Source organism: Hipposideros armiger, unplaced genomic scaffold, assembly GCF_001890085.2.
Source record: "Hipposideros armiger isolate ML-2016 unplaced genomic scaffold, ASM189008v1 scaffold_964, whole genome shotgun sequence".
NCBI classification, from domain to species: domain Eukaryota; kingdom Metazoa; phylum Chordata; class Mammalia; order Chiroptera; family Hipposideridae; genus Hipposideros; species Hipposideros armiger.
The window spans coordinates 277,603-305,549 of NW_017732314.1; the positions used below are offsets into that span (position 1 = coordinate 277,603).

Sequence of the window (27,947 nt, forward strand, 5' to 3'; positions counted from 1 at the left end):
ATTTTGCTACTGTTATGNGTGAAAGGGTCGTTTGACCCCCAAAGGGCTCGTGACCCACAGGTTGAGAATCGCTGGTCTAGATGGTCCCTGGCAGAGATGCTCCCTTCTAGAAATAGCCTGCAGCTGCTGGACTGCCAGGGTTGAGGGTCTGCTTTTGAGAACTAGCGTCTTTCTGACCCTTATGGGTCAGACTGTTTGGAAACTGTGCTGCCAGATTGCATTTGAGTTTCCAAATGCTCCTGGGCCTTCTGACTCAAATGGCTCCTTGTTCTCCCCTGAGCAGAGCCCCTTGCTTCTTCAGTGCACCCTTTTGCTATCTCTGGCTCTCAGGTGCCTGCTTTAGAGTAACTTCCAACACGCTGTTCAGCTGGGGCTGCAGTGTGACAACATTACGAGTACTTTGTGGCAATCTTTCAGAGTTAGAAGGTTCTGATTCTTGTTAAATAAAAATGAAATTTCATAGATTCTGTCTTGACTTTGAGGGCGGAGAGGAGGCTAAGGAAAATTGGTTTACAGGGTGCTCTAAAATTTCCAAAGTGTGTTCCAAGATACACCTCATCCTGAGAAATCCTTTTGGAAAAAAAGATCGGTTAAAGAAACTTTAGGTTAGTTGGTTTAAACAAATGTGTAGAAATCTGCATATTATTCTCTTTTATGGAACTTCACAATTCATAGAAACATATTAAAAGCTCTGAGAAGTCCTGCAGTAAAGAAACCTGTTTAATTTTGGTTAATCCAGTGTTTTCCAAACTTTGTGAATCTCCATAACATTTTTGGATAATACATATTGTCCTCCTGAAGGAACTAGAATGCTGGGGACCAAGTTTTGGGAAACACTAGGATTACCTGCATCTAATGGCATTTGCTCAGACCTCATTGTCTTCGCTGCTTCTGCCATAGAGGCCTACTTTTACTCTCTGGATCTTTCTTCTTTCTTGGCTTCTGTGACTTCCCTCATTCTGAGGTTCCTCCTACTTCCTCTCTGTGTCCTAAACCTGGGTTTTCTCCAAGGTTCAGGCCTCAGCTCACGGTTCCTTATTTTATAACTCTCTTTTTTTGGGATCACATTCCATCTCCTGGTTTCAGTCATCACCCATATATGAATTAAAAAAAAAAGTCTGTCCCTAATATTGCTCCTAGCTATAGTCCTGCATCTCCAAATGCCTCCAGAATACTTTCACTGTATATTCTGCTGCCACCTCAAACTCAACATGTCTGCATTTCTCTTCCCACAGTATGTACCCCTTTCTGTAAATATACGCAAGCAATAACCAGTTACAGTCCACAAAGTTAGAGAAGACCCCATTTTAATGGCAATAAAAATGATTAAATACTCAGGAATAAACTTAGTAAGAAATGTGCAAAACCTAGATGTGCAAAATTTAAAACACTCTCCTGAAAGCCAAAAATGTAGACTTGAACACATGGAAAGACATCCTCTATTCTTGGATAGGATGAGTCAACATTATAAAGATGTCAGTTCTCCCTAAATCAATTTATAGATTTAATGCAATTTCTATAAAAATACCAACAAGGTTTTTAAAATGGAGCTCTGTGAGTTTATATTAAAGTTTATGTAGAAATGTGAATGTGCAAGAATATGCAGAATAACATTAAAAAATAATGAGAAAAGAAAGACATTGAAGAAGATAAACTACTTCATGTAAAAAGGAAAGAGTTTAAGAAAGCAAACATTTATCTGCTCATTTGTGCAAACGAAATGCAGGAAAGATAAACTATAAATAATGAGATTGGTTACCTACAGGGAGTGGATGGGAATGGATAGAAAGAATGTGTAGTTCAGTAGAAATGAGGGGGGAGTGACACTTCTTTGTGTATGTCTTTTTAAATTGGTTTGACTCTGAGAACCACTGTAGTGTTTCACATGCTCCCCCATCCCCAAATAAATAATTAAAATTAGCCAGGACTTGGGAGAAACCTTAAATGGAGCATGAAGAGCAATTCATGAACTTAAGTGTATTAAGTGAATAATGTAATCACGTGAGGTAGGTGGGGGAAGAAAAGAACTAACTTAACTAACCCTGGAAAATCATTTTTTGACTATAAACTGTAAGACTAAAAGCCCAAAATCCTGCACAGAAATATTATAGTCTACTTAGTAAATTTGTTCCTCATGGGGAATATGGGCTTGCAATTCTGAAACTACTTTATGTATATACTATGATTGAACAAATAAAAAAAATGTATTGTGGGTAATGAGAGCCAGGTTTCTCACTTTCAGAGAAAGAAGTTACAAATAAAAAAGGGGGAAAGGCTACAATGAATTTTGTGACATTGGATTAAAACAGAAAGTATCAGTATGAACTCATGATTTTATATATTTACACACATATGTATGTATACACATACAGACATATACAGGTATCTATGTACATGCATACAGACAGGTAGTTTTAGAAATAAATATAGATGTGTGTGTGTTCATGTTACACACATGTATTTTCTACCTTTGTCCACTGAATAGGCCTGGAAGCAATGACAACCAGTAGCACTGGCATAGCTAGCAACCTGGTCTTGGTTTCTAAATACCATTCTCCACTAACAAGAACCAGGGTTCCTTCAAAACCTGGGGCAGGAAAAATACAAAATGAACCTGGAACGTCTTCTAGTGCTAGAAAGTAAGGAAATCCTCCAAAAATGATAGGGTCATTTGAAAAGGCACAGAAATCAACTTGGAAAATATACTATTAGGCAAATCTGGGGAAATCTGAGTAATAAAATAAACAATGATAGTTTTGGATTATAACCAATAGAATAAAATAAATATCCATGAATCCATACTGATATAAATAAATAATTGAATAAATAAATAAATGAAAGGGATACGGCACAGCTTTTCCTTGTTGGAGGCCTCTAACCAAAAATTGTTGAAGGAATGATAAAAATAGGAAATCACCATTAGGTAAACACCAAAGTAATAATTATTGTAGGCTACAGCCATGAATAGATACTAAAATTAGTGGACAAAAGTGTGATCAGAAACAGGATTTTGCATAGTGTTAACATATCTTCTACAATTTACTTATTAATTACAAAGAAAATAATTGTAACTGCACAATGGAGAAAACTCACAGACACTACCTTAACCAAGTAATCAAATTTAACATGACCTGTAATAAGATATATTACTTGTGGCCCTGATATGATGTACTAAAAAAGACACAACATCACTTCTGTGGTACTCTTGCCAGAAATACAGAACCTCAATCTATCAAGGACGTATTAGAGAAACCCAAATTGAGAAACATTCTACAAAATAACCGATACATATTTTACAAAATTGTCCATGTCGTGGAAATCAAAGAAAAAGAAAAACTGAGCAACCGTGACGTGTTGGAGGAAGCTAGAGACATGACAACTAAATGCAACGTGGGAGTCTGGACAAGAAAAAGAAGTGAGTGGGAAAACTGGAGAAATTACTATAAGGATTGTAGATTAGTTAATTGTATCACACCAAAGCTAATTTCTTGGTTTCAATAATTTTATATATTTTACATTTACAAATACAATTTCACAAATACAAATGCATTTTACAAATACAAATACATGACATTTATAAATACAATTTTGTATTTATATAAAATAAAAAAATATGTTTTACTATTAGATGCTAACATTAGAAAAACTGAGTGAAGGGTGTATGGGAACTCTACAATTTTTGCCACTTTTACTGTAAATCTAACATTCAAAACAATAGTTAAAAACAATTATATATAATGGGACACAACTTCAGCTATTAGGAGTACATACCTAAATACTCAAGAACTTAAATTTTAAAAATACTAGGAAGGCTATGATATTAATTTTAATTTTAGGCCTATTATAGTGCATTTTAATCCAACATCCACTTTTCTTAATATGCTTTCTTACTACAACATGATCTGGCAGGGATGATAAGCTAAAAGTGTTTTCCAGTATGCCATTCTTTTTCTGAAAGCCTTATGTTTTGCTATACACTTCAACATGATAATGGGCATTAAAGAAAAGCTGGAAGATATATTTTTAGTTTATCATAAGAAAAACATGTAGGTGACTTACATGATCTTTAAACAGTTGTTAGATACTAAAGTAAATTTATTATTTATTTTAAAATGTATTCTCATAGGTATCATCTTTGTTCACTTGTCTTCATCTCATTTTCACATACTGAGATTCTTTATTTACCATACTTGTGTTTATGTATGTGTGCAACTACACTCACACAGATCATTATATAGATAGGCTCTCTTTACTCAGGTATGGGGGAGTTTAACTACAAATCCTTTGGAGAAAACTGAAAGAAGGAGTCCTGTGTATAGAAATTGAATCCTCTTATCCCTTCTTAAGCTAGTGAAAGATCTTATTTGAGTTTTTAATATTTCAGCCTTAGAATCCAGTTCAGATTAAACTATTGTGCTTTGAATGCTTTCACATACAATATCCCTTTTCCCTGAATTGTAGTAGTTGCCTGATGACTGTACTAGTACTGTAAGTACAATTTTAAATGAAGCAGAAGCAGATTTTTTTGGGTGTTTTTTATACTTGGAATTAGGTTCTTTACTGACAGTAATAAACAGACAAAACTAAATAAAAGATTTGGATAAAACTCACGTAAGTTCATATGAATGACAGGGTTCAACAGGGAAGAGAGGAATATTCAGTCACTTAAAAAAAGCTTTCCAGAGAGAAAATGGGAACCATTGCTATGACTGGTAAGAGGTGCTACTACCCAGTATTATTATAGTTGTTCTTATTCCTTTTGAGTTCCTGTGTTTTATTTCTAGGATACTGTTAAAAAAAAAAGGAAGCTGACAAGATATCAAATATTTCACACTGAAATTAAAACTAAGCAACAGCTTAAAATGGTTGCTTTTAATTTTGAAGAGTTATATAGTGAGATGTTTTCATTTCATCTAGAAAAGAAAAAAAAAAAAGAATTGCCATGAACAGAAGCATGTTGTTTGTGCCTCTGCGAGACTGTGAGGTTCAAACATGTGACAAATTGTTCATTACCCCTTTGAACACCTAGATATTTGATGAACTGTTGGGTTATTGAAGGTGTAATTTACCCAGCTCAAGGAGTTATTTTTCATATATCTGTTTCAGAAAGGCATTTGGTATCTTGGCAAGGGCATTTTGCTTACAATGAAGGGTTGTGGTAGCTATGGCAACACAGCAACTTAAAACATTTCTTAAATAACATTGCCTATGACTTTAATTAGGCTTGGATGCTCTTTTATAGCCCTTATTACTCTGTGTTAAAATGGCTTGTTTGCTTGTCTATCTTCTCAACTGTACCCATCTTCTCAAATTGTATTTCAGAGCAGACACTGAATTTTATGCACCACAGTATCTCCATGATCTAGTTGTGGGCTCAGCATTACAAAATGGGTCCAATAATTACCTGATGAATGAGTGAATGAGTGAATGAATGAATGAATCTGATGCTCTAATATAGATTCTAATTTGAAAAGAAGGCAAAGGAAAATAGTGACAGCCATGTCATTTAGCATGACCTTCTAGATGCTGACTTTACATCAGAGGTGACCTATTTCTCTATCATAGGAACCTTTTCTCAAAATGGCTACAAGTGCTTAGGAGTCCTTCCAAGTTTCTGCTTAGGCCCATCTCTTTGCCAGTTTTCTGTGACATACATGTTGTAGACACTCTGGCTTCAGGCTCCTTAATCACCATCACCAACTCTCCAGTTTTGTTTAACGGTTATAAGGTAAAATATGATAACTCAGATAAAGTCTAAAACCAATGCCAAACCATCATCAAAAGCAAGAGTGTCTACAACCAGTCTATAAAGTTTGTCAGTTTCTCCCTGTTCAACACATCATTCTGTATTAAATAGTAAGAGTCTGCCCATCTGTATGCAGTCTTTTTTTTTTTAATTGGGGAATTGGGGAGGGGGACCAGCCAAATTGTTGTTCTTCAATCTTAGTTGTGGAGGGCACCAGTCGCCATCTGGCTGCCTGTTGGCAACTCGTGGCCTCTAAGCTCAAGGTGCTGTGTTATACTCTTAGTTGAGGTGGGCATAGCCACCATCCCATATGGGAGTCGAACCAGCAGCCTTGTTGTTAAGAGCACACACTCTACCCACTGAGCCATCCGGGTGGCAGCTCAGCTCAAGTTGCTGAGTTCAGTCTTAGTTGTAGGTGGGCATAGCCCACCATCGAACAGGCAGTCTTGTTAGGAGCACGTACTCTCACCAGCTGAGCCATCCTGCCACCTGTTGGCAGCTCAGCGACAGCTCAGCTCGGGCACAGAGTCACTGGCCCATGTGGGAATAGAACCGGTGGCCCTGTTGCTCAGAGCTCGCATTCTTAAACTAACTCTTAACCAACTGAGCCACTTGGCCAGCCCTGTATGCAGTCTTAAATAAGGGCATATAATCAAACAATAATATATTTTGGATGTTGTTCTGTCTGCACATGTTCTTCTCTCATTATTACTATAGGTGTGACTCTGCTATGGAACGTGAAGCTAGTTTAAGATAGGTTCTTAGCAGTATAATTAAGGCTAATGAGACCTATATTATACAAAGCCTGGATGTAGACAAGTCAGAGCACTTCCCATAATAGTCACCTTTAAAAAGTTCTTTCCAGTATGATAAAACACTTTTTCTCTAAACAATAAAAGTGGCATAAAAATATTACAGAAAGTTTAGACGACAGAAAAAAAATCAAAATCTCACTCTCTTAATACAACACATTTGAGAAATCCCACCCACTTTTTTTCATATACATGTTTTTACATAGTTGTATTCACAATAAAATGCATTTCACATTTGTGCTGTTTTTACTTAACATTGCATCATTCATGTTTTCCATGTTGTTATATTCACACATATTATTTATAGCTTTAGAAAGTATGTATAGTTGTTAGCCAGCTCTGGAAGGGATGAGACAGTTGTTTGTGGGTTTTTTGTTTCATTTTAAAAACCTGTAAGTTTACTGCTGTAATGATTTAGGGTTGAGTTAGCTCATTACATATAGTATGTGAAAGTAGTTACTTGCACATAAATCTAATAATATATAAATGTATATAAATAATAAATATAATAATTCTGTTGAAGGCATCTTCAGCTCTTTCTTTTAGTTAACACAACCACAAGAATTTCTCTTCGCCTCCCCCACCCAAGGGCTGTTAAGGAATCGTTACATTTTATTACTCCCTTTATGAAGTAAAATGAAAAATATTAAAGAGCTTAAATGACTTTTCTAGTTTTAAAACAAGTGGTAGCTACAGGATAGCACTCTTGATTCTTCTTGTAGACTGTGGTACTATGGTTTTGGTTGCCTCGCATCTTTTCTCCCATTTTCCTTCTTGTAACAGGTTTCGTTCAACCCTGGCCTGGTCAATCATTGAATCCATTCATTTGGACAAAGTATTTAATCCAGAGGTGAGAACATCCAAGCAATTATAATTCTTCCCTGGGATTAATATATGGAAGGTAGGGTTGCTAGCTAGGAAGATATCAAGTTGGTGCTGCTGGTGGCTATATTTCCTGACACCTTGGAGAAAGTGTGTCATCCCCTAAAAAGAACAAAGCTGAATGGAGATGAGAGGTGGAGAGAGAGACAGAGAGCTAAAGCACTAAGTTTCTCATTCCTAGAGTTCTTCCTTCGGTTCTGTGAATCACCCTGGTGTCTTTTCCGCCATGATCAGGCAATACACTTAAATTTGTTTAAGCTTGGTTCAATTGTGTTTTTATAACTTGCAACCAGAAAAGTCCTAACTAATTCAGTTCCTGTAACTGCAGATAAGACATTTATCAACCACCAGTGAAGAGCACCCTCAGTAGATACAGTCAAAAGACTCAGTTCCCAATAATAACATAAAGCTCTGAAAGTGAGGCAGCATACATATTCTGCCCAATTTGGCAGAATAATTTGGAAAGTTAGCATTTTAATTTCTTTTGAAAACCAGTTAATATTTGAAGAATCTAGGCCCACTATAATCAACAATGTAGATACTTCCCAAAGTGTCGTCCCATATACCTGTAGTTCATGTGAGGGTGTTCTATCCTAAAATACAAGAGAGTGATCAGAGAGTGGGATCAGAGAGTGAGAAAAATGCAAGGACTTAGTCCTCGATCGGCCATGATTTCTTAGGAATTATACAAAAATGGAGGAAAGATAAGTTGAGAGATATAAGGGGGAATGGCTGCCTCATTTCAGAACCCTTTAAAAAATATCTTTGTAAACCTGTTAGATTGCTTGTAGCTGTCTACAGTTCCATTGTTTTTAAAGAAGTGAAAACTATTAACAGATGAACAGAAAAGCTCTAGGGCATAACATAGTTACCTTAGTGTTTTTAACTGTGTTAACATTCTATTTAGCTTGATTAAATTAACCATAATTAATTCTGTTGATGGAGCTGGGAGGAAGGTGGACTACTTTCATAAAAAGGTCTGAATTTATTATATAAATTATATAATTTTGAAGGAATCTCAGCCAAAAATGTTCTCTTATAGGCATTTTTTTAAAAAGAAAATATTTACATTTAAAATATTAACATTCTAAAAAACATATCAACATTCTGTCAGGGAAAAATGATATTCAGAGAAAATGCCTTAGTATTTTAATCTCAATAAAGTTTATATTCATTATGATAGCTGTATATTTTCTATAATATAGTAATATAAAATCTAGATTAGAGACATGAAAATATTCTTATGACAGAACAGTTTGGTGAGAAAAGTGATTTTATTAGGGCAAACAATAAGGCTGTAATGTAATGCATTAATATTTTATTTTAAGTAATTGCATGGTTATCCTTTTAGTAACATATGGATTCCCTAGCACTTTTGTCTTATAAGCTCATTTTTAAACATTCCAGTGGCTTGTTTTCTTGTATTTTCCCTAATTGTGGTGATCTTAAACAGATCTTCAGTTTTAAAGCTGCCAGTTGTTTAATACAATGCATAAATATATTTTTTCCATTTGGCTATTTATTACAAAGACAGCTTGTTTGTGGGTACTGTCAAGACATCTGCATTTTATTGGATTTAATTTTTAGTAATAAAGACCTCCCACATTATAGATTTTTTTCCAGCCTAAATTAGCCTGTGTGGGAAGCAAAGAAACCATCAGTCAGGGAGAAACAGTGAATACATATGGCACTGATGATTCTGTTTCCCTGGCTACAATGAAGAAAGGTTGAGCACAGACAGTGCCCTCAGAAAGATCCTTTTTTCTCAAAAGCTTGCTAAAACAGGGTTGGTGTCAGTCCCAACTCAGTACCTTTCAGCCAGCCCAGTTCATGCATGTGCCGTGCACTAAGCCATAGACACTTGCTGACATTTCAGGGGTACATTCTCTTTTCCTCTCATCTTGCCCTGTTTCTCTTGCCTGTATGTCCAGTCCCTGGCTCTTGCCATTGTTTTCCACTTTTGGGCTCACCTCTGCCCTTTGGACTTGTTGGATTTAAAAAAAAATTTTTTTCTTGGGAGAACAATCATGGTCATTGGTTACACATTGCTTTCATGCTACAGTGGCATAGGTGACTCTTTTTAGGGAAGGCACAGCTCAATGTGGCCCATGGGGGATCGAACCAGCAACCTTGGTGTTATCAGCACCATGCTCTAACCAACTGAGCTAACCAGGCACCCCCGGGACTTGTTGGATTTTGGTTACCTCAGTCCAATTCTCAGTATTCTCTAAGGACTTTGGTTCAGGTTTCCACACAGGCTCTGTGACCTGGAGAAATCTAAAAAACACTGCATGTGTCAAAAAATTTTATCTTCAGCTTTTTAATGGTGATAAACCAAACTTTGTAGTAGAACTTGAATATGTGATGGATCTTTTTCATTTTTAAAGGTTACACATAATTCTCTACTGTGCAGAGAAAAGACAGGAACTGAAAGATTTTCTTTTGATTGACACTGAAATACCTGGAACAGTTCATTTCTCCTGGTCCACATTACCCCTGGGATAAAGAGGAGGAAACTGGGCATAGTATATGCTTTACTATCAGTGTTACCTCCCTCAGCACAAACAAAAACTTATTATCTTAGCCTCTTGTCAACTCTGAATCTCAGCCAGTGAGAAGATGCTGCTTCTTAAAACACTGCTGTGTTTATGTACATGTAAAGTTTTTTTGGGAAATTTAAATTTAATATAACAAGTTTCCTAGTTGCAGAGGGTGATGCAAATATTAATAAGACTTATCCTTAAAAATACATTAATATACTGTAGTGGGTAAAATTGTCCCCCCTTCCTCATCTCTTGCTGCCAAAAAAAAAAAAAAAAGATAAGTTCAAGTTTCTAACCCCTGGTACCTGTGAATGTGACCTTATTTGGAAATAGAGTCTTTGCAGATGAAATTAAGTTAAGATGGGGTCATATTGGATTAGAGAGGGCCCTAGTTCAATTACTGATGCCCATATAAGAAAAGGGAAATTTGGACACAGACACACAGGGAGAATGACATGTGATGATGGAGACAAGAGATTTGAGTGATATGTTTAAAGCCAAGGAAGGCCAAAGATAGCTGGCAACCCCCAGAAGCTGAAAAGAGGCAGGGAAGGATGCTTTCCTCGAGGCTGGAGAGAAAGTAGGGCCCTATGGACACCTTGACTTCGGGTTTTTTTGTTTTTGTTTTTTTTTTATTGTGAGTTTCAGGTGTACAGAACAATGCAATAGTTATCCTTTTCACCCTTCACACAGAAACAACCTCCCTCCCCCATCTACTGCCCTCCCACCCCCGATATCATACTTATCTATTACAATTCCATTGACTCCATTCCCACACACTCTACTCCACATCCTGCGACTATATGTGTATGTAATTATAGTCGACATACAATATTATTCAACATCAGCTTCAGAAATACAGTGCAGTGGTCAGGCCTCTACACCGACTATGAAGTGGTCTCCCTAACAAGACATGAGTCCATCTGGCCCCTAAAAAATATTTACAACATTATTGATTATATTCCCCAGACTGTCTTTTCTATCCCTGAGGCCATAGTGTAGTTACCAATTTGTATTGTCTCGCCCCTTCCCCTTCTCCTTCATCCCTATCCTGTCCCAACTAGTAACCCTCAGTTTTTCCTCTGTGTCTCTGAGACTATTTCTGTTTACATTTCTCATTTATTCAGTTTTTTTGGATTCCATGTATAAGTGAGATCATATTGGACACCTTGACTTTGGATTTCTAGCCTCCAGAACTGTGAAACAAGAAATTTCTGTTGTTTCAAGTCACATAGTTTGTGGTAATCTGTTATGAAACTAACAAAATAGTTAAGGAGGCAGAGATATGGACAATAAACTGTAATAGAGGGTTAGAGAGTTATGGAAGCATATAGAAAGAAGACATAGCTTCTTAAATGTCATGGACAGTAATTCTTAGTACACCAGGTTTCCTTTGCAAAAACTTAGGAAGCTATCTATTTGATTTACTGTGTGACTTAAAATGAGTCACTTCACCTCTCTGAACCTGTTTCTCATCAGTAAAAGCGGGCTATGACCTACCAGATGATTTCTGAAGTAAATTTCACTTGTAGTATTTTATGCCTCTAAATCTGTAAGATAGTCTGATTTTTCTCTAATTGTATGCATATAGTTTAAGAAGTTATTAGGTTAAGGGGTAAAAAGTCACTTACGGGATTTAGTGTTTTTTCCTCTTCCTGCCTCTCTCACCGCCCCCAAAAGAGAAGTGTGAAACTGCAGAATGTATTTATTCTCTAAGATGAGCTTCATTTGGAGTGCAGACTTGAACTCTCTCAGCTTAAACGCTGCTCAAGTCTCTTTCCCTCTGGTAAGCAGGGAAATAAAGTAATAATTAAACACTAATGTCTGTCCATGGACTAATCAACCTACCAGTATAGTGGAACAGAGGAAATGAACGTGGGCCTGAGTGGCCTCCGTAAGCAGGCAGTTTAAACTCCCTGAGCCTGTTTCCTTACCAGTACAGTGGCGATAACAATTATCATCTTACTGGGTTTGTTGAGAAGATGAAATGAAATGAAATAGAATGCTGTATATATTTTTTAAAGTGCCTGGTATCTAGTGTGCGCTTAAAAATTTTACTGGCTTTCAAATCCTAGCTTATAGAAAGGATACTAAAAACCTCTGGAGTCTCCCTGCCCAGACCCTAGGCTAGCGCCTAAGGTGGTCGGAAACCAAGAATCCCTGCCCAGGCACTGCCCGGGATCCCACAACCAACGGCCCGCGCGCCCGGGGGAGGGAGGCGGAGGCGGAGCCTTCCGGCGCGCCGCTGTCAGCTGCGCCGGAAGTTCCCGGCCGGGCCTGGCGGTAACCTTCGAGTCCTCGCCGCCTTCACCGCCGCGTTGGTGGGTTTTGCAAGTCCGAGACGTTGCCAGGCTTGTTCGCTGCCAGGAGCCGCCCTCGTTGCGGGGGAGGACGCTGAGGATCGCGGGGAGCAGGACACGCGGGCGCAGGGCCGCCCACCCGACATGTCTCTAGTGGCGGAAGCCTTCGTTTCGCAGATCGCAGGTAGCGCGCGTGGTTGCGGACTGCGGGCGCAGGCCAGGCTGGCGTGGGGCAGCCGCGAAGAGCAGCGTGGGGTTTAGGCCTGCAGCTTTCCCCTTGCTTTGTGGGCATTAGATGCTAGACCCCGGCCTAGGGATGGAGGCGGGTACGGAGTATCAGCCTCATATCACGCATGAAAATACTGAGGGGGAGACACTTGGCCAAGGTCACCCCGCAGTGGTAGGAGTCACGTTGGCTTCTCCTGGGCGGTGCTTTGTTCAGCTCCCCATTCGGTCGAGAGAGGCTGGGGTGCCTGGAGGCGGCGGTGGGTTGGGATTGAGGTGGGCGTGGCCACAGGGGCCAGGCATCCCAAGGCTTCCTTGTAAAGGTGGGGGCAACCTTGATCGTGGGCCCTAAACTTTAAGGTGATTGTCTCTACTGAATAGCCTGTCATTGAGGGGCCACCAGAGTTCTTGTTTCACCTCCAAGCGACACAAGAGTGCCATTGCTAGGTCTCTAGGATTAACTGAAACGTTTTTAAATCTACATGTACTTTTTAGAAACACCTTTGATTTGATAGACTGATGTAAATAGACCTGTGTTCTCTTTTATTGAGGTTATTATTTACTGTAGTGAAAGAAATTAAATATTGTTGAGAGAGTATGGAGACTAGAAATATGTATTGTAGGAGTAGGTTGATGAATAATAGTTGATCCTGAAATGGATTTCGTCTTGACTTCCTAGCATATGTTCAGCCTGAGTAAAGAGACAGTGACCAGGGTGAATAGATACATTTGAAATAAGATAGTATTTTGGAAATGGAAAATACTGTCTCATAAAATTTGCCCAAATGTTTTTCATTGCATTACATTTGTGTGAACATACATTTCTTTTTTCGTTTTTTTTCACTTAAAATAAATACATTGTTTCTAGGAGAAGGGGCAACTCCCACTAGATTGCAAACTTCCTGAAAGCAGGGATCATACTAGTTTTGTCCCCCATTGTGCCCTGTGCTGGTCAATTCATGTTCAAATATTTGTGACCTGAATCAATGAATAATCGTGAGATTTCAAACAATTGTTTCTATTTTTTAGCATTTATTTTTAAAAAGTTAGATCATTGATTTATTTTAGATTACTGCTATGTTAAAAAATCAACCATTTCACAGTGCATGCTGATATTGGTATACTGTATGCATGTGTTCCAGTGTGTGCTTTCTTTTAAAGAAAAATGATGAATGTCTTTTAATAAGTTTGGAATTTTGCTTCGGTTTGTGAAGTTTAAGAATTTCTAGGCATTTTATCTGTCTGCCATCTGAGCTATTTGTAATGATCTGTTGGTCTAGGAGGAGGCATTTAAAGATGGATAATTTAATAAATGGTATTGGGACAACTCGTAGGTTATAATACCGCTAGAATAAATTCCAGATGAATTAAAGATCTAAATGGGAAATGCAAATGGACAGTGAATGTATGGAAAGATGCTCTTTGTCACTAAAGGCAGATAATAGTTTTTCTACCTAGTCAGATGGGGAAAAATCAATATAATTTGTAGTATTGACAAGGGCATGGGGCATACAGTTAACCCTCAAGTTATTGGTGAGTCTGTAAGTTATCACTACTGTGGGGGAAGTTAATATGGCTATATTTATTAAAATATAGTCATAAAAAATAGTCCTTCGACCCAGAAATTCTTCAGGGGATTTATCTGATAGAAATGTAAGGACCAGTATTTAAAGAAATATACAGAAAAAAGAGAATTATACAGCGATACTAATTGTAACATTATTTGTAATAGCAAAAAAAAAGAAATATCCTAATTATGTATCAAATTATGGTATGTCCACATTATTACAGATACTAAAAATGAAGAGGTACACCTGTTAAATATATTAGCTTGAAAGTTATGCTTATTTTAAGTAAAAACAACTTATAGAATAACATACATATAGTATGAACCCATTACTAAATAAATAAACCCTATGTAAACATGTATATATAAGCAAAAAGTACACAGAAGAATATACTAATTTTAAGTAGTGGTTTGAGAGTAATAAGTGTAGGGCTTTGATGGAGGGTGGAGGAACTGTATTTCTGAATTGTTTTAATTGTTATATTGAGAATATTTTACTTTTGTAACTTAAGTGGTTGTAATTTTAAAAATTGAAAAGACTTTATTTTAGCAATCAGTGGAAAAAAAGGGAAGCTAAAATAATAACTTGTATGAAACCCTGTGTTTGACTTGTAGGTGACTTATAAGTGTAACTCAAATCCAACAACTTTAGAACATTCTATTTCTGGCAGTAATACGATTTTGTTGGAAGAGGTCAGCCTTAAGAGATTTGAGCTATATACGTGCATAGTCCTATTATAACTGTTTTTGTAATTGAGAGCTCTAATTTTTAATGTATTTAACACTTTGCTTATTATTCTTCCTTTCAGTGAGTGTGAGCCAACATACTGTTTGATATTTCTTTTGGAAACATTTAAAGGCACCTTGTCTTTAAGGATATCTATGATATCCTTGAAAGTTTTTCTTTCTCCCCTCCCTTCCTTTCCCTCCCCCTCCCCTCCCCTTTCCCTTCCTTTCTTTCTTTCCTCAGCTTTTATTTATTTGAGCAAAAGTTGTGGCAGCTGGGGAGACAGAGATTCAGATAGCAACCTAAATTGTGCTCCCCTTGAAAGCCTTTTTCATCAGGACTCCTTTTTGGAAACCTTTTCTGAACTCTGCAGTTGAAGAGAACCACTTCTGTCTGTGTACTACCAGTGTGTCCCCCCACCAAGTTCTCTCAGTTCGTATTCCTTACCGTGACTCAATGACATATTCTCTCCATCTCCACTGCTTTTCTTGCTTGGATTACTGTAGTGGTCTCTGAATTGGTCTCCCAGCTTCGCCTTTCTAACCTGCTCATAGTGTCCACATGTTGCCCTCTGCCTGAAATGCCCACTTTGCTTGGATAACTCCTGTTTGTCCTTTAAGGCTCTGGGCACATTTTAACCTGTTAATCTACCTGACATTTTTCCCTGTCAATTGAGAAAGATTTTTTTTTTTAGTATTTATTTTCCTGAAAACATGGCCATTGTAAAAAATAAAAACAATACAAAAAATATAAAGAATAAAGTAAAAATCACCTAAAATCATAACACCCAGATTAAGACTTTAAAATCCCATCCTCATCATTAAAACTTTGGTGAGCAAAGTTATCTTTCTCTCTCCCTAAAATTAAAAAAAAAAAATGACAGGTAACAAAACGTGCATACTTTTTTTTATAACCTGTTTTGATATATAACGGATTGAGATTTCTTTTCCATGTCTATGAATGTAATTATGCATCATCATTTTTAAATGGTTGCATAGTATTTCACTGTAATGAAACCATAATTGACTTATCCTAGTCTTATTCTGATGGGTATTTAGGGTGTTGTTTTGGTCAGTTCAACCAGAGAAGCAGAAGCAGTAGGATCTATCTCTGTCTCTATCTTTATATACATACACACACAGACACACACAGTTGGTTTATGCTGTTGTGGGCTTGACCAACCAAGTACCAAGTCCACAAGGCAGGGAGCGAGGAAGAGGATATCCAGGAGGAAGAGAGCACATGCAGTAGGTGCTGCTTGCAGCTTCTGATCTTACCTGATTAAATCAGGCACACCCAGGATAACCTTCCTTTTGATTAATGTAAATTCAGCTGACTAGGGACTTCAGTTATATCAGCAAAATCTCTTTACAGCAGCTCCTAGATTAGTGTTTGAACAACTGAGAGAAGGAGTTTTGTATGCTACAGAAGGGCTGTTGGCTCCCTTCTGTCTTCCAATGTCTCCTAGAGAATATTCCTTGTAGCTCACCCTAATCAGAAGCAGTGGAAAGGGAATTCTGGAAAATGTAGTTTAGTCTAGCCAAGTTGATGCATCCTAAAGCACAGGTATATATGATTTTGCTGTACATAAACAGTGCTTGCATAGACATATTTGTGTCTGCTGAGTAGTTTCTTTGGATAAACATCTTAAAGTGGAAGAGGAATTTGAATTGATCTTTTAACTTAGTAATATGGAAAGGAATGGTAAATTATGATTTTGAAATAGTAGCTTGGATCTCTAGATGATGATATGGTAGACTTACAACTTTAAAAGAAGAATAAAAATATATTGAATATATTTTGAATATATAAGTATATCGAATATAAAGAATAAAAATATATCCTGGATATTGAATGGTTTTCAAAATCTTTTATAACAGCTGTGTATTTTAAATTTTGACTTGCCTTTTTTCTTTTAATGGCAAGATATTCCAATACATTACTACAGTTTCTGTTAAAAAAATTTTTTTTTACTGTCAGTGAGCATGACTATATTCTAGGGGAGGATTGTGTAGCTCCATTTGTGCTGTGTGACCGCATTTGGAGCAGTCACTGAAGCCAAAAGGATGGAGTACTGTGATGTACAAGCCTGGTTCACTTGCCCATTCCTGTGCCAGGAGTGGCTCCAGGCTGTGGGGTTCCATAGTGCCACCAGATCCAGACAAAAGAAGGAGAGCCAAGTATTGAGCACTAAACAGGAGAGTGTTGATCATCTCCTTCAGCTTGCCTCGCACTGCCATGGACTCGAGTGAGAGTAGACCTGGGTACTTATTCAACCACTTACTAAAGGTGTGACTTTGAGCAAATTACTTGCCTTTTTAAACCTCTTATTTGCAAAATGGTAAAGTTAATTACAGGTTATTTAAAGATGATGAGAAAATATGTAAAATGCTTAGCATTGTGTCTGGCACATTGTAAGCACTCAGTGTTCATTAATATTATTTTTAGCTATTTACGTATCAGTTTTTCTCTTCTTCTGAGTTTTGCCTCTAACTTCCTGTGTGAAGATACAAATCTGGTCAAATTTTTAAAAGTTATTTATAAATAGAATGCATAATTTATTTCAATAATATAAAACATTTATAGTTATTACAATGATTAAAATTACTCCTATAATGAATTATTCTGTTTGGTTCAAGAGTATACATTTCATGAACTCGTCATGTTTCTCTTCATTATAAAATTCAATTTTTGGTATAAGTCATAACATATACACACACACACACACACACACACACACACACACATTCTGAGTCATTTGCAGTAGAGGCCTGTTTATTAGACATTGCCAGAAAGGTTAAGCCTTAAAAACTTAGCTGATAATTATGTGATTACTGATATTATGAGTAAATGTCCAGTTTTGAGCCCCTGTGCTAGGTGATTAATATACATAATCGCGAATACTAACAGTTTGATCCTGTTAGATAGGTGGTGTTCTTGTTTTAGATGAGGAAATTGAAGCTCCCTTAGTAAGAGCATATAACGGTTAGGAGTAAGACCATTGGAGTGAGACAGAACTGAGTTCTAGGCTCAGCTCTGCCTCTTACTTGTTTTATGATCTTGGGCAGACCCTTCTAGGCCACAGTTTCCTTATTTGTAAAAGGGGTATAATCTATTTTAAATACATATTAAACACATAGTATAGTGTAATATGTGTTAAATGTTCAATATGTAGCAGTTTCTATTATTTTATTTCCCAAGGGCCTTTGAGGATGTTATCCCATTACCATTTTAGACAGCAGAAAATGTCCAAAGTGTCGTTATTTTTATTAACGCATATACCATCTTTTCTGAATGATCTTATTATTTTACCAGTGCCTTGCTATATTTTAAGCATATCGGTTAATTTCATCACACTGTCATTATTAATTTTTTGAAATCAGGACAATATCTGTCTGTTCTTTATTTAGAAGCTCAAAACTATATAAAGGATGAAAAAAGAAGACTTGGCATATTTCATTTATCTCATTGTGAGCATGTGGGTGCTTAATTATTTAAATTTATTAATAACTTCATTCTAGCAGTAGTATTAATTTATAGTATGATCTGGGAAAGTAGTTTTATGGGTTCCATGGAGTCCATGTATAAGCATCTTGAAAGTAAGTATAATCAAAATAGGCATGTTTAAAAAATTTTGTTTTTACATCAGTAATCAAATGTTTCTATTCCATTCTGTTTCCACAGGAGTCCTGGGAAATCTGGACTTTAAAAAAGCATTTCACAAGTGTTCTAGGGGCACAAAGAAATGGAAAACATAGGTTAAAAGTCCTTTGTAAAATAGAAGTGATCCTGTTGTTCACAAGGTTTATTGAGAATGAAGAAAATGATAATCAAGGCTTTTATATCTAAAGGTGCTAATATCTAAGGATGATAATTGCAGCAGATAATTGAAAAAATACAGTGCGTTTGATTCTTTTGTTCTTGAAAATAAAGATATTTTGTTAGTTATTTATGCTCAGGATTCTGAAGGTTCTCCAATATTGAGCAAGGCACTGAGGGATTATGGAGAAGTTATTGAATTGGCTGTCACCTTTCAGAGAACCGTCTTTGTTTCATATTAGTTACATGAATAGCCCCATACTGTAGTGCTTATCAAGCTGGCACATGTGAAGTAGATATTGAAGGGGCAGATGGAGAAGCAAAGCGTGGTTATCCTTCAGAGAAGGGGCAAAGTGCAATTTATTGACAGCAGTGCGGCCTAGTTCATCATACTTGTATTCATGAATAGGTTGGAAGCCAAATTCCTAGAGGCGGTGTTTTGTTGCCTTTTAGAAAACTTTGATAATGATGTTAAGATCACTTGAAAGGCTTGTTTCGGATCTTGAAATAGTCCATAGTTAAACATAATGTGAGTTTTAATTTTCTTGTTTGCTTTATTAACATTTTTATACTCAAAAATTACATTATTTTTCGTTTTTAACTTAAAAGCTTTTGGTGATGGGTGCCCCATAAAATTTGTCAGTCTCATTTCTGGAAGACATTTGAGTTATTAATGTTAGCTCAAGCTTTCCATATTTGAGTGAAAATTGAAAGAAAACATCATCAAACTTCTTAACATTTTTCAAACATTTTTGAAATTTCTTGATAACCAGTTATCAGATGGATTGAAGATATCAGATGGAGATGAGATATTAAATTCAGGCTTCTCATTTTTTGTTCGAAGACAGACGTTATAATATTCAGCAAATCCAGCTCCAGACATTTATGTGTGGAAGTATTTGCCTTGCCAGTAAGAGAAATGCATGTTTTAATTTTTTAATGCTTTGTAAATGATCCTCTATTCTTGAACACTTTTCTTATTTTTGTATGCTCTACAAATGAATCATGGTTTTGAACTTTTCTACATCAGTAATAAAAATGAAATTTGATTGGCTAGTAATAAAGAAGATTCTTTTCATAAAAACAATCATTTTACATGGCAATTCCCATTAACTGTAACTGCTTTAGCAAAATAGAACCATAAAAGGCATTTCATTGTGCTTATATATTTAGCTATGCTTTTGTGATGATTATATATTTTTATCTCTAAGAACTTTTATAAACCAAAGAAGTTTCTTCCTGCCTTTGGATTTTCAAAAAAGACTTTTGTTGTGTATAGTTGTGTATATTTATCTCAGTGAATACAGTGTCTTTAGATATTATAATGGAATTTTCTACTCATGTCATATTTCATTACCTAGTCAAACTTAGAGCACTGACTAGAACTTCATACAAATAAATTGTATCATTTGTTAGACACGAAGAGCCCATCATTACTCCTGCATTTGTTTCTATAAGGTGACATTGGCAGGTGATGCTTTAATGATGCTTTAATGAGGACTTTTATTGACCTTTTCTTTTGACTATTAGCCTTTATGTTATAGGAAAATGTATTGGAATTATGAATTATAAGTAATATTCCTAATTTTCTTATTTTATAAATAAAAAAATACATCAATAAGAAATAGGGTAAAAATAAAAGTTACTGTCTGTTTTTTCATTAGACATTTTATCATTGATCAATTTAACATTCTGGTTTGGCTAGTGAATGAGAATTAGTTATGTAAACTATGTAAGTGGTAATTGATATTTATTCTTTAGTTGAGATTGTGAATTATTTTTGATGTATTTTCTCCTAAAACATATTTCTCCTTCTTACCATATATTTGTACTGATTTTCCCATAGTGTCCTTTAGTGGCTGTTTGGGGAAGGTAAAATAATTTTAATATTAAAATAAATGTTTAGAAAGGGAGATATGTTTTAGAAATTGTGGGGTGCAGTTTAAAGAAAAATATAAAATATGTTTCATTATTTACTGTTTTGGATTATACAGGTAAATGACTTTACTGATCTGCCTTTCATAAAAAGATTATGGTAAGATTTGAGTTTAACTAGCACAATTAAGTCATTTTTCTCTTGGATACTCCTTTTTCCCTCATTTCCTGAATAATGTCATCAGAACAGAATTTATCATGGAGATAAGCCATTGTGTTCAAGTGGGTTCCAAATTCTGGGGACTAGAGGCCAGGGGGCACTTATATGGTCAGGAAGTTGGAGAGTGAAATTTCAGGAAGGCAAAGTTTCAAGGTAATGGGTTAATAAAATGGAACCGACTGGAGGGTAGGTTGAAGTTTCAGAATCCATGCTTGAAGCAGTAAAGTGGAATTTATAAGTGTAACATGGTCAGGAGTCAGTTTGGTAACTGGTTTAGATGAGCAGGTGGAATTCTGAGGCTTCTGATGAATCAACATTTAATACTGTTTAATGATGAGTCTGTGACTAATGGTGATTGTTCAGTTACTGTTGTGTACAAATCACACCACAGGTTAGGGCTGTAAAACACCCATTTCATTACAGTCATGGATCCTGTGGGTCAGTGATTCAGACAGGCCTCAGGAGACTTGGCTTGTCTCTGCCTCACCATGTCTGGATTCTCAGACTCAAAGGCTATAGGTGATCCAGCAGTCGAGGGCTGGAAACACCTGGAAGCATCTTCACTCACATGTCTGATAGTTGATGTTGGCTAGGAACTGAGCTGGGTTGTCTTCTGCAAGTTGTACACATGGCCTCTCCATGTGGCCTGGGCTTCCTCAGAGCCTGTAGCCTCAGGATAGTGAGACCTTTTACTCAGTTCTCCAAAGGCTTGTGTTCAAGCTAACAAGGGAGAGAAGCTGCGTCCCGTTTTATAACCTTGCGCTGGAAGTCTTAAAGCATCACTTTTACCACGTTCTGTTGGTTTACAGGAGTTACAAGCCTGCCCCGATTCAAGGGGAGGGAAATTAGACTTCTCTTCTTGATGGGGGTGGAGGGTGCTGGATGGTTATAGTAGAGCTTGTGGGACAGGCGGTATTGTAGCCATCTTTAAGAAATATAATCTGCCACAGTAACCCAGGTGATATGTAGTGGTGCAGAGAGCTCAGCTGAGTCATTTTAATTAGAGCTGGGAAGTGACTAGTCCACTCAGGACCTAATAGATATTCTAAAACTGGATGGGGGTGGATGGGAGGCAGGGAGGTGGGCGTGGGGGGAGGTACAATGGTGTGTACAGGGGTAGGGTGGTGTTGCACACTGCAGCCAGTTAGTTACCTGTGGAGCTCTCTAAACCGGCCCTGCTTGCTTTGCATTGCACTTCTGCACAGGCACGCACTTGCACACACATTATTATTATTTTTTTCTTACCAAAGGCCTGTTTTATTTATTTATTTTTAAAAAGATTTTATTGGAGAACTGGGGGAGGGGAACAGTGTTGGGAAATCGGGGAAGGGGAACAGACAAGTTGCTGTCCTTTTGTTCTTCAGTGTAGTTGTGGAGTATGTCACTTCACTGGCCCATGTTGGTATTAATCATTGCGCTCTTCCCGAGTGAGACAGTCGCTCGTTGGCCATTGGACGGTGGCTTATGGCCAGCCCCACTGCAGCCTACGCTGTTGCTGGCGACTCACGGCAGCCCAGCTCCAGGTTGAGCTGTTGGTCACCATCTTAGCTGTAGATGGTGCAGCGTCACTGGCCCTCATGTGGGATCCGAACTGGGGCCCTGCTGCTCAGAGCTGGCGTCCCAAGCCAACTCTTAACCAACGCGCCACTGGGCTGGTCCCCAAAGGCCTGTTTTATATGTGAAGGTCAAGGGTAGCTCTAAGGCAAGTATATTTTTTAAACATTCTGTAGATGATTGAACTGTGCATCTCTTTTTAGGAACCATTGAACCATTTGGAGAGAAGGTGAATTCATGAGTTTACACTGTTGAACTTAGTATACGTTATCGAGATGTTATCATTCCTTAATTTGGTTTGATGGTTTTATTTCCAGAATGACAGCAATTTTTTGCTGTCAGATATCTTTCAGGCTTTAGATAGCAAAAGACCTGCTTGTATTTTCTACAAAATATTTGTTGAGTACCTAATTTGTGTGCTCTGCTAAGTGCTGGGGTACAGAAATGAGTTAACACAATTCTTGACCTTCATAAACTTACACCCATTGAAATACATAATTTCAATATAAAGTGGTGGATCCTATGATAGAATGCTAATTCAGGATGCCTTTACTAAGCATTTTACCTTCCTTCTCTCAAACTGAATTAGGGGTGTTAGATTTTTTAGTGAACAACCCCTCTTCCTGCCCCCACCTTCTGCCTGTCACACTTATGATTAATTTTTGGACCCAGTTCAGGTTTCACCTCCTCTTGTGAATTCTTCCTTGTCTTCCTCCGGCAGATTTTATATATTTCTTCAAGAGGATTCCTATTTTGCTTTACATGTACTTCTGGTCAGATGCTTATATTAATAATTATTGATTGAGTACATTCTGTTAGCCACAGACTATATGTGGCACTTACATAATGTATCTAATTTTATTCTTCCAACAACCTTACAAGGTAGGTAATGTTTGCCCTTTTTACAGATGAGGTAATTGAGGCAAGAAGAGGTTAAGCAACTTGGCCAACCTCACTCAGGTCATAAGTTGTAGAGTTGGGAGGGGAACCCCGATTTGTCTGAGTTCGAGACCTATGATTTTCCCCTATACCTGTATTCACTTATTGTGTTGTAAATGGTTGTGTATCTCAGTCACCTCTTCTCAAACTCCCTGCCCCCAGCGTGTGTCCCCCACCCACTCAACAAAATTAGATTCTAGAGAGCAATGACAGTTTTATCTTCATCTTTATCTTTTTATTATAGTCTCTGGTACATTTTGGAAGTTTAATAATGTGTTTGTTCAGTTAAATGCCGTAAATATTTGCTTTTTCTTCGTCTCTGAGTATTTTCTACCCCTGAGCTCCTATTCATGAAGGGATTCTACGATGGTTAGGTTATGTTATTTTATTTCTTGTGGGTGGGTTTTTTTTGTTTGTTTTTGTTCTTGGGGCGTCTCGCAGTACTTCTGCCAGTACTTCAGGAGGTCAATTTTTTTGTAGGGGATCGTTTGTTTCATGGCTAGCTGGGAGGAGTTAGGGAGGGAGTTCTTTGGTTACCTTGCTTAATGTGAGAGAGTATGTGTAAAATACTTAGAATAGGAGTACATAGTAGATACTTAAAAAAAATAGGTGCTGTTATTACAGTGATTGTGTTTAGCTTGGAATAGTGGGGAGAATTGCTCCTTAGTTTGAGGGAAATCTATGTTCCATTTTCTAGGATGAGATTTAGAGAACCATTAAACCTTTGAAGGTTAGCATTGTTAACATTGTTGAGGTCTGATACTTGTGTAGGGCTGTTTGTCTTGTCTCTGGTTTTTGGCCAGAAATTGCACTTTTAATCTTAACCAGCTGTTTTTGTATAGTTCTGCTATTGATCTCATATTCATCTCTGTTTCTGAGAAAAACTCAGACATGGTGTTAGTGTTTCCTCTTTTGTGAATTTCAGATTGCCATTTTTTAAAAAAAATTCAAATTTTAAGTCCTAGCTACAAGGTTCATGTCTATTCATAATCACGTGTCGTTCGCCTGCTTTTTATTGGAAATTAATGAAAAATTGTTGTTCATTTTTATGATGGGACAAAGTCTAAACACAACCATTTGAGAAAATGACGCATGCATACTTACTAAGAAAGAATGGAAGCTTTCAAATTTAACTTGTATTCACTTTAGCCTGAGTTATTGGCTTGTTGGTGATGTGAATTTGTTTTCTTGACCCTTGTTTAACCTCCAGAAGTTTGTCAGTTTTAGGAAATTGATCCCTAATTTCACATAGATAGGTTTAGATGGTTCATGTTCAAGTCTCATTATTACTAACTTAATTTTACTTTCCTTATTGATTACATCTAATGGAGAAATGATCATTTAGCCACTTTGGTTCCAAAATAAGTGAGGCCTCAGTTCATTAATCCTAAAGGCTCATTCTGGAACAGTATAAAATTACCGCATGTTACTAAGGTATGCTGTAAAACATGGCTTTAAGCCATATCCACAAATACTTAAATAGAATAAGATGGGCAAAATATTCTTAAATAAAATTAATCTACATAGATCCTCACTACCACGTTCTTTGAGGCAAATCAGTGAAAGAGGTGAAAGAACTTAATCTTATTTCAAGTGCATTCTATGTCCTCAGGACAGTGTTTTTTTGTGGTGTTCACAGATTGTCTGCATCAGATTTCCTGAGAGTGCTTGTGGCAAGTTTGGGAGTCTTGGTCCTCAGCTCCACAGTATCATAACCTCTGAGTTGTGGGTTTGGTGGAAATACACAATTTTATGAAGTTCCTCAGGTGCTTCTTTTACACTGAGTGTTGAGAACCATTGTAGGATGATTATAATTGCGTTAATTCTAATAATTAATTATTACCCAAGAATTTTTATTGTGGGCTGTGTAAGAAGTTAGCTAATACAGTGTATGTTCACTGACTCTGCAGCCAGACTACCTGAGTTGAATCCCTGGCTCCTGTCACTTGCTAGTAGTGTGACTTTGGGCAAATTACTTACGCTCGTACCTCAGTTTTATTATTGTTAAATAGGGATAATAATAATAGTGTATACCTTGTAAGAGTTGTGAGATAATTAATGTGAGGTACTTAAGTGCACCATACATGCAGTAAGAGTCTTAGTATTTTCATATTTACCTGAGCTTTATTGAGGTATGATTACATATCTTTTTAAGTGTACAAATCAAAGATTTTTTAAGTATAGTTACAGAGTTGTAGTTCTTACCACAATTTAATTGTGGAATATTTTCACCACTTGAAAAAGAAATCCCTTGCCCATTTGCAATCACTTCCCATTCCCAGCCTGAGTCAATCACTAATCTGCTTTCTGTCTCTATAGATTTGCCTGTTCTGAACATTTCATATAAATAGAATCATACAGTATGTTTTCTTTAGTGTCTGGCTTTTTTCACTGGGCATAATACTTTTGAAGTTCATCCATGTTGTAGCATGTATCAATGCTTGGTTCCTTTTTATTGCCAAATAGTATTCTATTATATGGCTATATCACATTTTGTTTATTCATTCACCAGTTGATGATTATTGGGTTGTTTCCTCTTTTTGTCTATTATGAATAATGCTGCTCTGAACATTTCATGTACAAGTCTTTGTGTAGATATGTTTTTTTATTTATCCTGAGTGATTGGTTACCTAGGAGTAGAATTGCTGAGTCATGTGGTAATTCTGTGTTTAACGTTTTGAGAAACTTTTTTTTTTTTTTAAAGATTTTATTGGGGAATTGGGGGGAGGGGAATAGCATTGGGGAATTGGGGAAGGGGAACAGACAGGTAGACAAATTGCTGTTTTTTTTGTTCTTCAGTCTAGTTGTGGAGGACTTCGCTTCACTGGTCCATGTTGGTATGATCATTATGCTCTTCCCGGGTGAGGCAGATCGGTCGCTAGTCATTGGTCGGCCTCTCACAGAGGCTCCTGGCAGCTCACACCGGCTGCCAGCCACTCGCGTAGCTCACGGCAGCCCACTGCAGCCCCGCTGCAGCCTACGCCATCACCGTCAACTCACAGCAGCCCAGCTCCAGGTTGAGCTGTTGTTCATCATCTTAGCTGTAGAGGGCGAGAGTCACTGGCCCTCAATGTGGGATCCAAACCGCAGTCCTGCTGGTCAGAGCTGGTGCTCCCAAGCTAGCTCTTAACCATCTGAGCCACTAGGCTGGCCCGAGAAACTTTTTATATTTCTAACAGCAACGTGTGAGAGTTCCAAATTTTCCACATCCTCTAAATGTTGGTTATTTTGTCTGTCTTGCTGATTATAGTCATTCTAGTGGGTGTGAAGTGGTACCTTGTGATTTTGATTTGTATTTCCCAAATGATACTGGTATTATCTTTTTATGTGCTTGTTGGCCATTCATGTATCTCCTTTGGAGAAATGTCTATTCAAATCCTATGCCCATAAAATATTTTTGGGTTAGTTGCCTTTATAGTTGAGTTGTGCAAGTTCTTTATATATTCTGGATATAAGCTTTATGAGTCTTGGGGAATCTTAACTGCTATCACCATCATCAGCAACATCATCATCATCATCATCATCGTCATCATCATCGTCATCTTTATCATCTGCCTAAATAGAAGTCTATTTAGTGTTTGACCAGAAGAAGATATATTCTCATTATTCTCTAGTTTCATTTGGGCTCCATTGTTGGTTTTGGGGGAAGTTCTGCCCTCTACTAGATTTACTGAATTTTCAGTCTCTTTTGCTCTCTATCCTCTGCTTCCCAAATGGCAGGATATTAGAATCCATTTGCCTTAGATTTCAATTCTACTATATCATTGGTTCATGGCCTTTACTTTGGGATCATTTTAATTTTTTGTTTACCACTTTGTTACAAATAAATGGAGATAACTGATGAAGGATTTGTGGAACATGATTTGAGTTACTTGCCATGGGCTCAGTGAATTGGCATTCATTTGGCATATGGAGATTGGGCACTGTTGTATGTACTTTTTTCTTAGTTTAATGTAATATGTAGAGTAGACCAAACAGAATTAAGCCTTGTTATGGATCTGTCAGATAATCTTTATTGTCACAGTCATATAATATGACTGCAGTAATTGCCAGAGTTTTTAACTTGAAATATTATAAAGGTAACAGATATGGACATAGGCCACGTGGTACTACTAAAATCTAAGTGCTTTGAAGGCAGTTACTTGATTTTCTTTATAATTCTATCTTTGGTTCTTAGAATGGGGTCTGGCACCTTCTGTGGGGGCAAAATACATATACATTCTGTGGATGTTTAGTGAATGAATGATAAAACAGATTTGTAGAATGTGGCTAAATTTACTTTCTAAAATGAGAGCTATGTACAGTTTATTATACATATTTATATACAACAAGCAATAAAGAATATACAGTGGATTCTGATGACATTCAACAAGTTTCTTCTTGGTAAGGAGTGATGATAACTTGGAGCCAAGGAAATAGTTCTGGTGTGAATCTTCTTCCAGAGTCTGGGAATCACTTCATATTTATGTCTGACACTTCTCCAGTCTGTCCTAGAATGTCTGCTTCTTGCTTCAGGTGCTTATTTCAATCTAAGGTAGTCTTTAATCTTTGTAACTGTGCTTGTTTGCAGTATATTCTTTATAAGTTACTGCTATGATCTGAATTTTTGTGTCCCCCGAAAGTTATGTACTGAAATCCTATTTCCAAGGTAATGGTATTAGAAGGTGGGGCCATTGGGAGGTGAATCGGTCATGAAGGCAGAGCCCTCATGATTGGGATTAGTGCCCTTATAAAAGAG

General features: G+C 37.1%; 1 protein-coding gene across 2 annotated transcripts in view; it reads left to right on the forward strand.

Annotated features, from left to right (window-relative positions):
• Positions 1-12,230: 12,230 nt before the first annotated feature.
• MTX2 (metaxin 2) overlaps positions 12,231-27,947 on the forward strand; it is a 60,821-nt gene continuing 45,104 nt past the window's right edge. Inside the window, exon 1 of one of the 2 annotated variants that reach the window (XM_019630895.1) lies at positions 12,231-12,467. In XM_019630895.1, the coding sequence (XP_019486440.1) occupies positions 12,428-12,467 (40 nt within the window). In that variant the 5' untranslated portion in view covers positions 12,231-12,427. Of the gene's footprint in view, positions 12,468-19,491; positions 19,532-27,947 lie in introns of those variants that run through there. The other variant, XM_019630893.1, reaches the window with a different exon arrangement.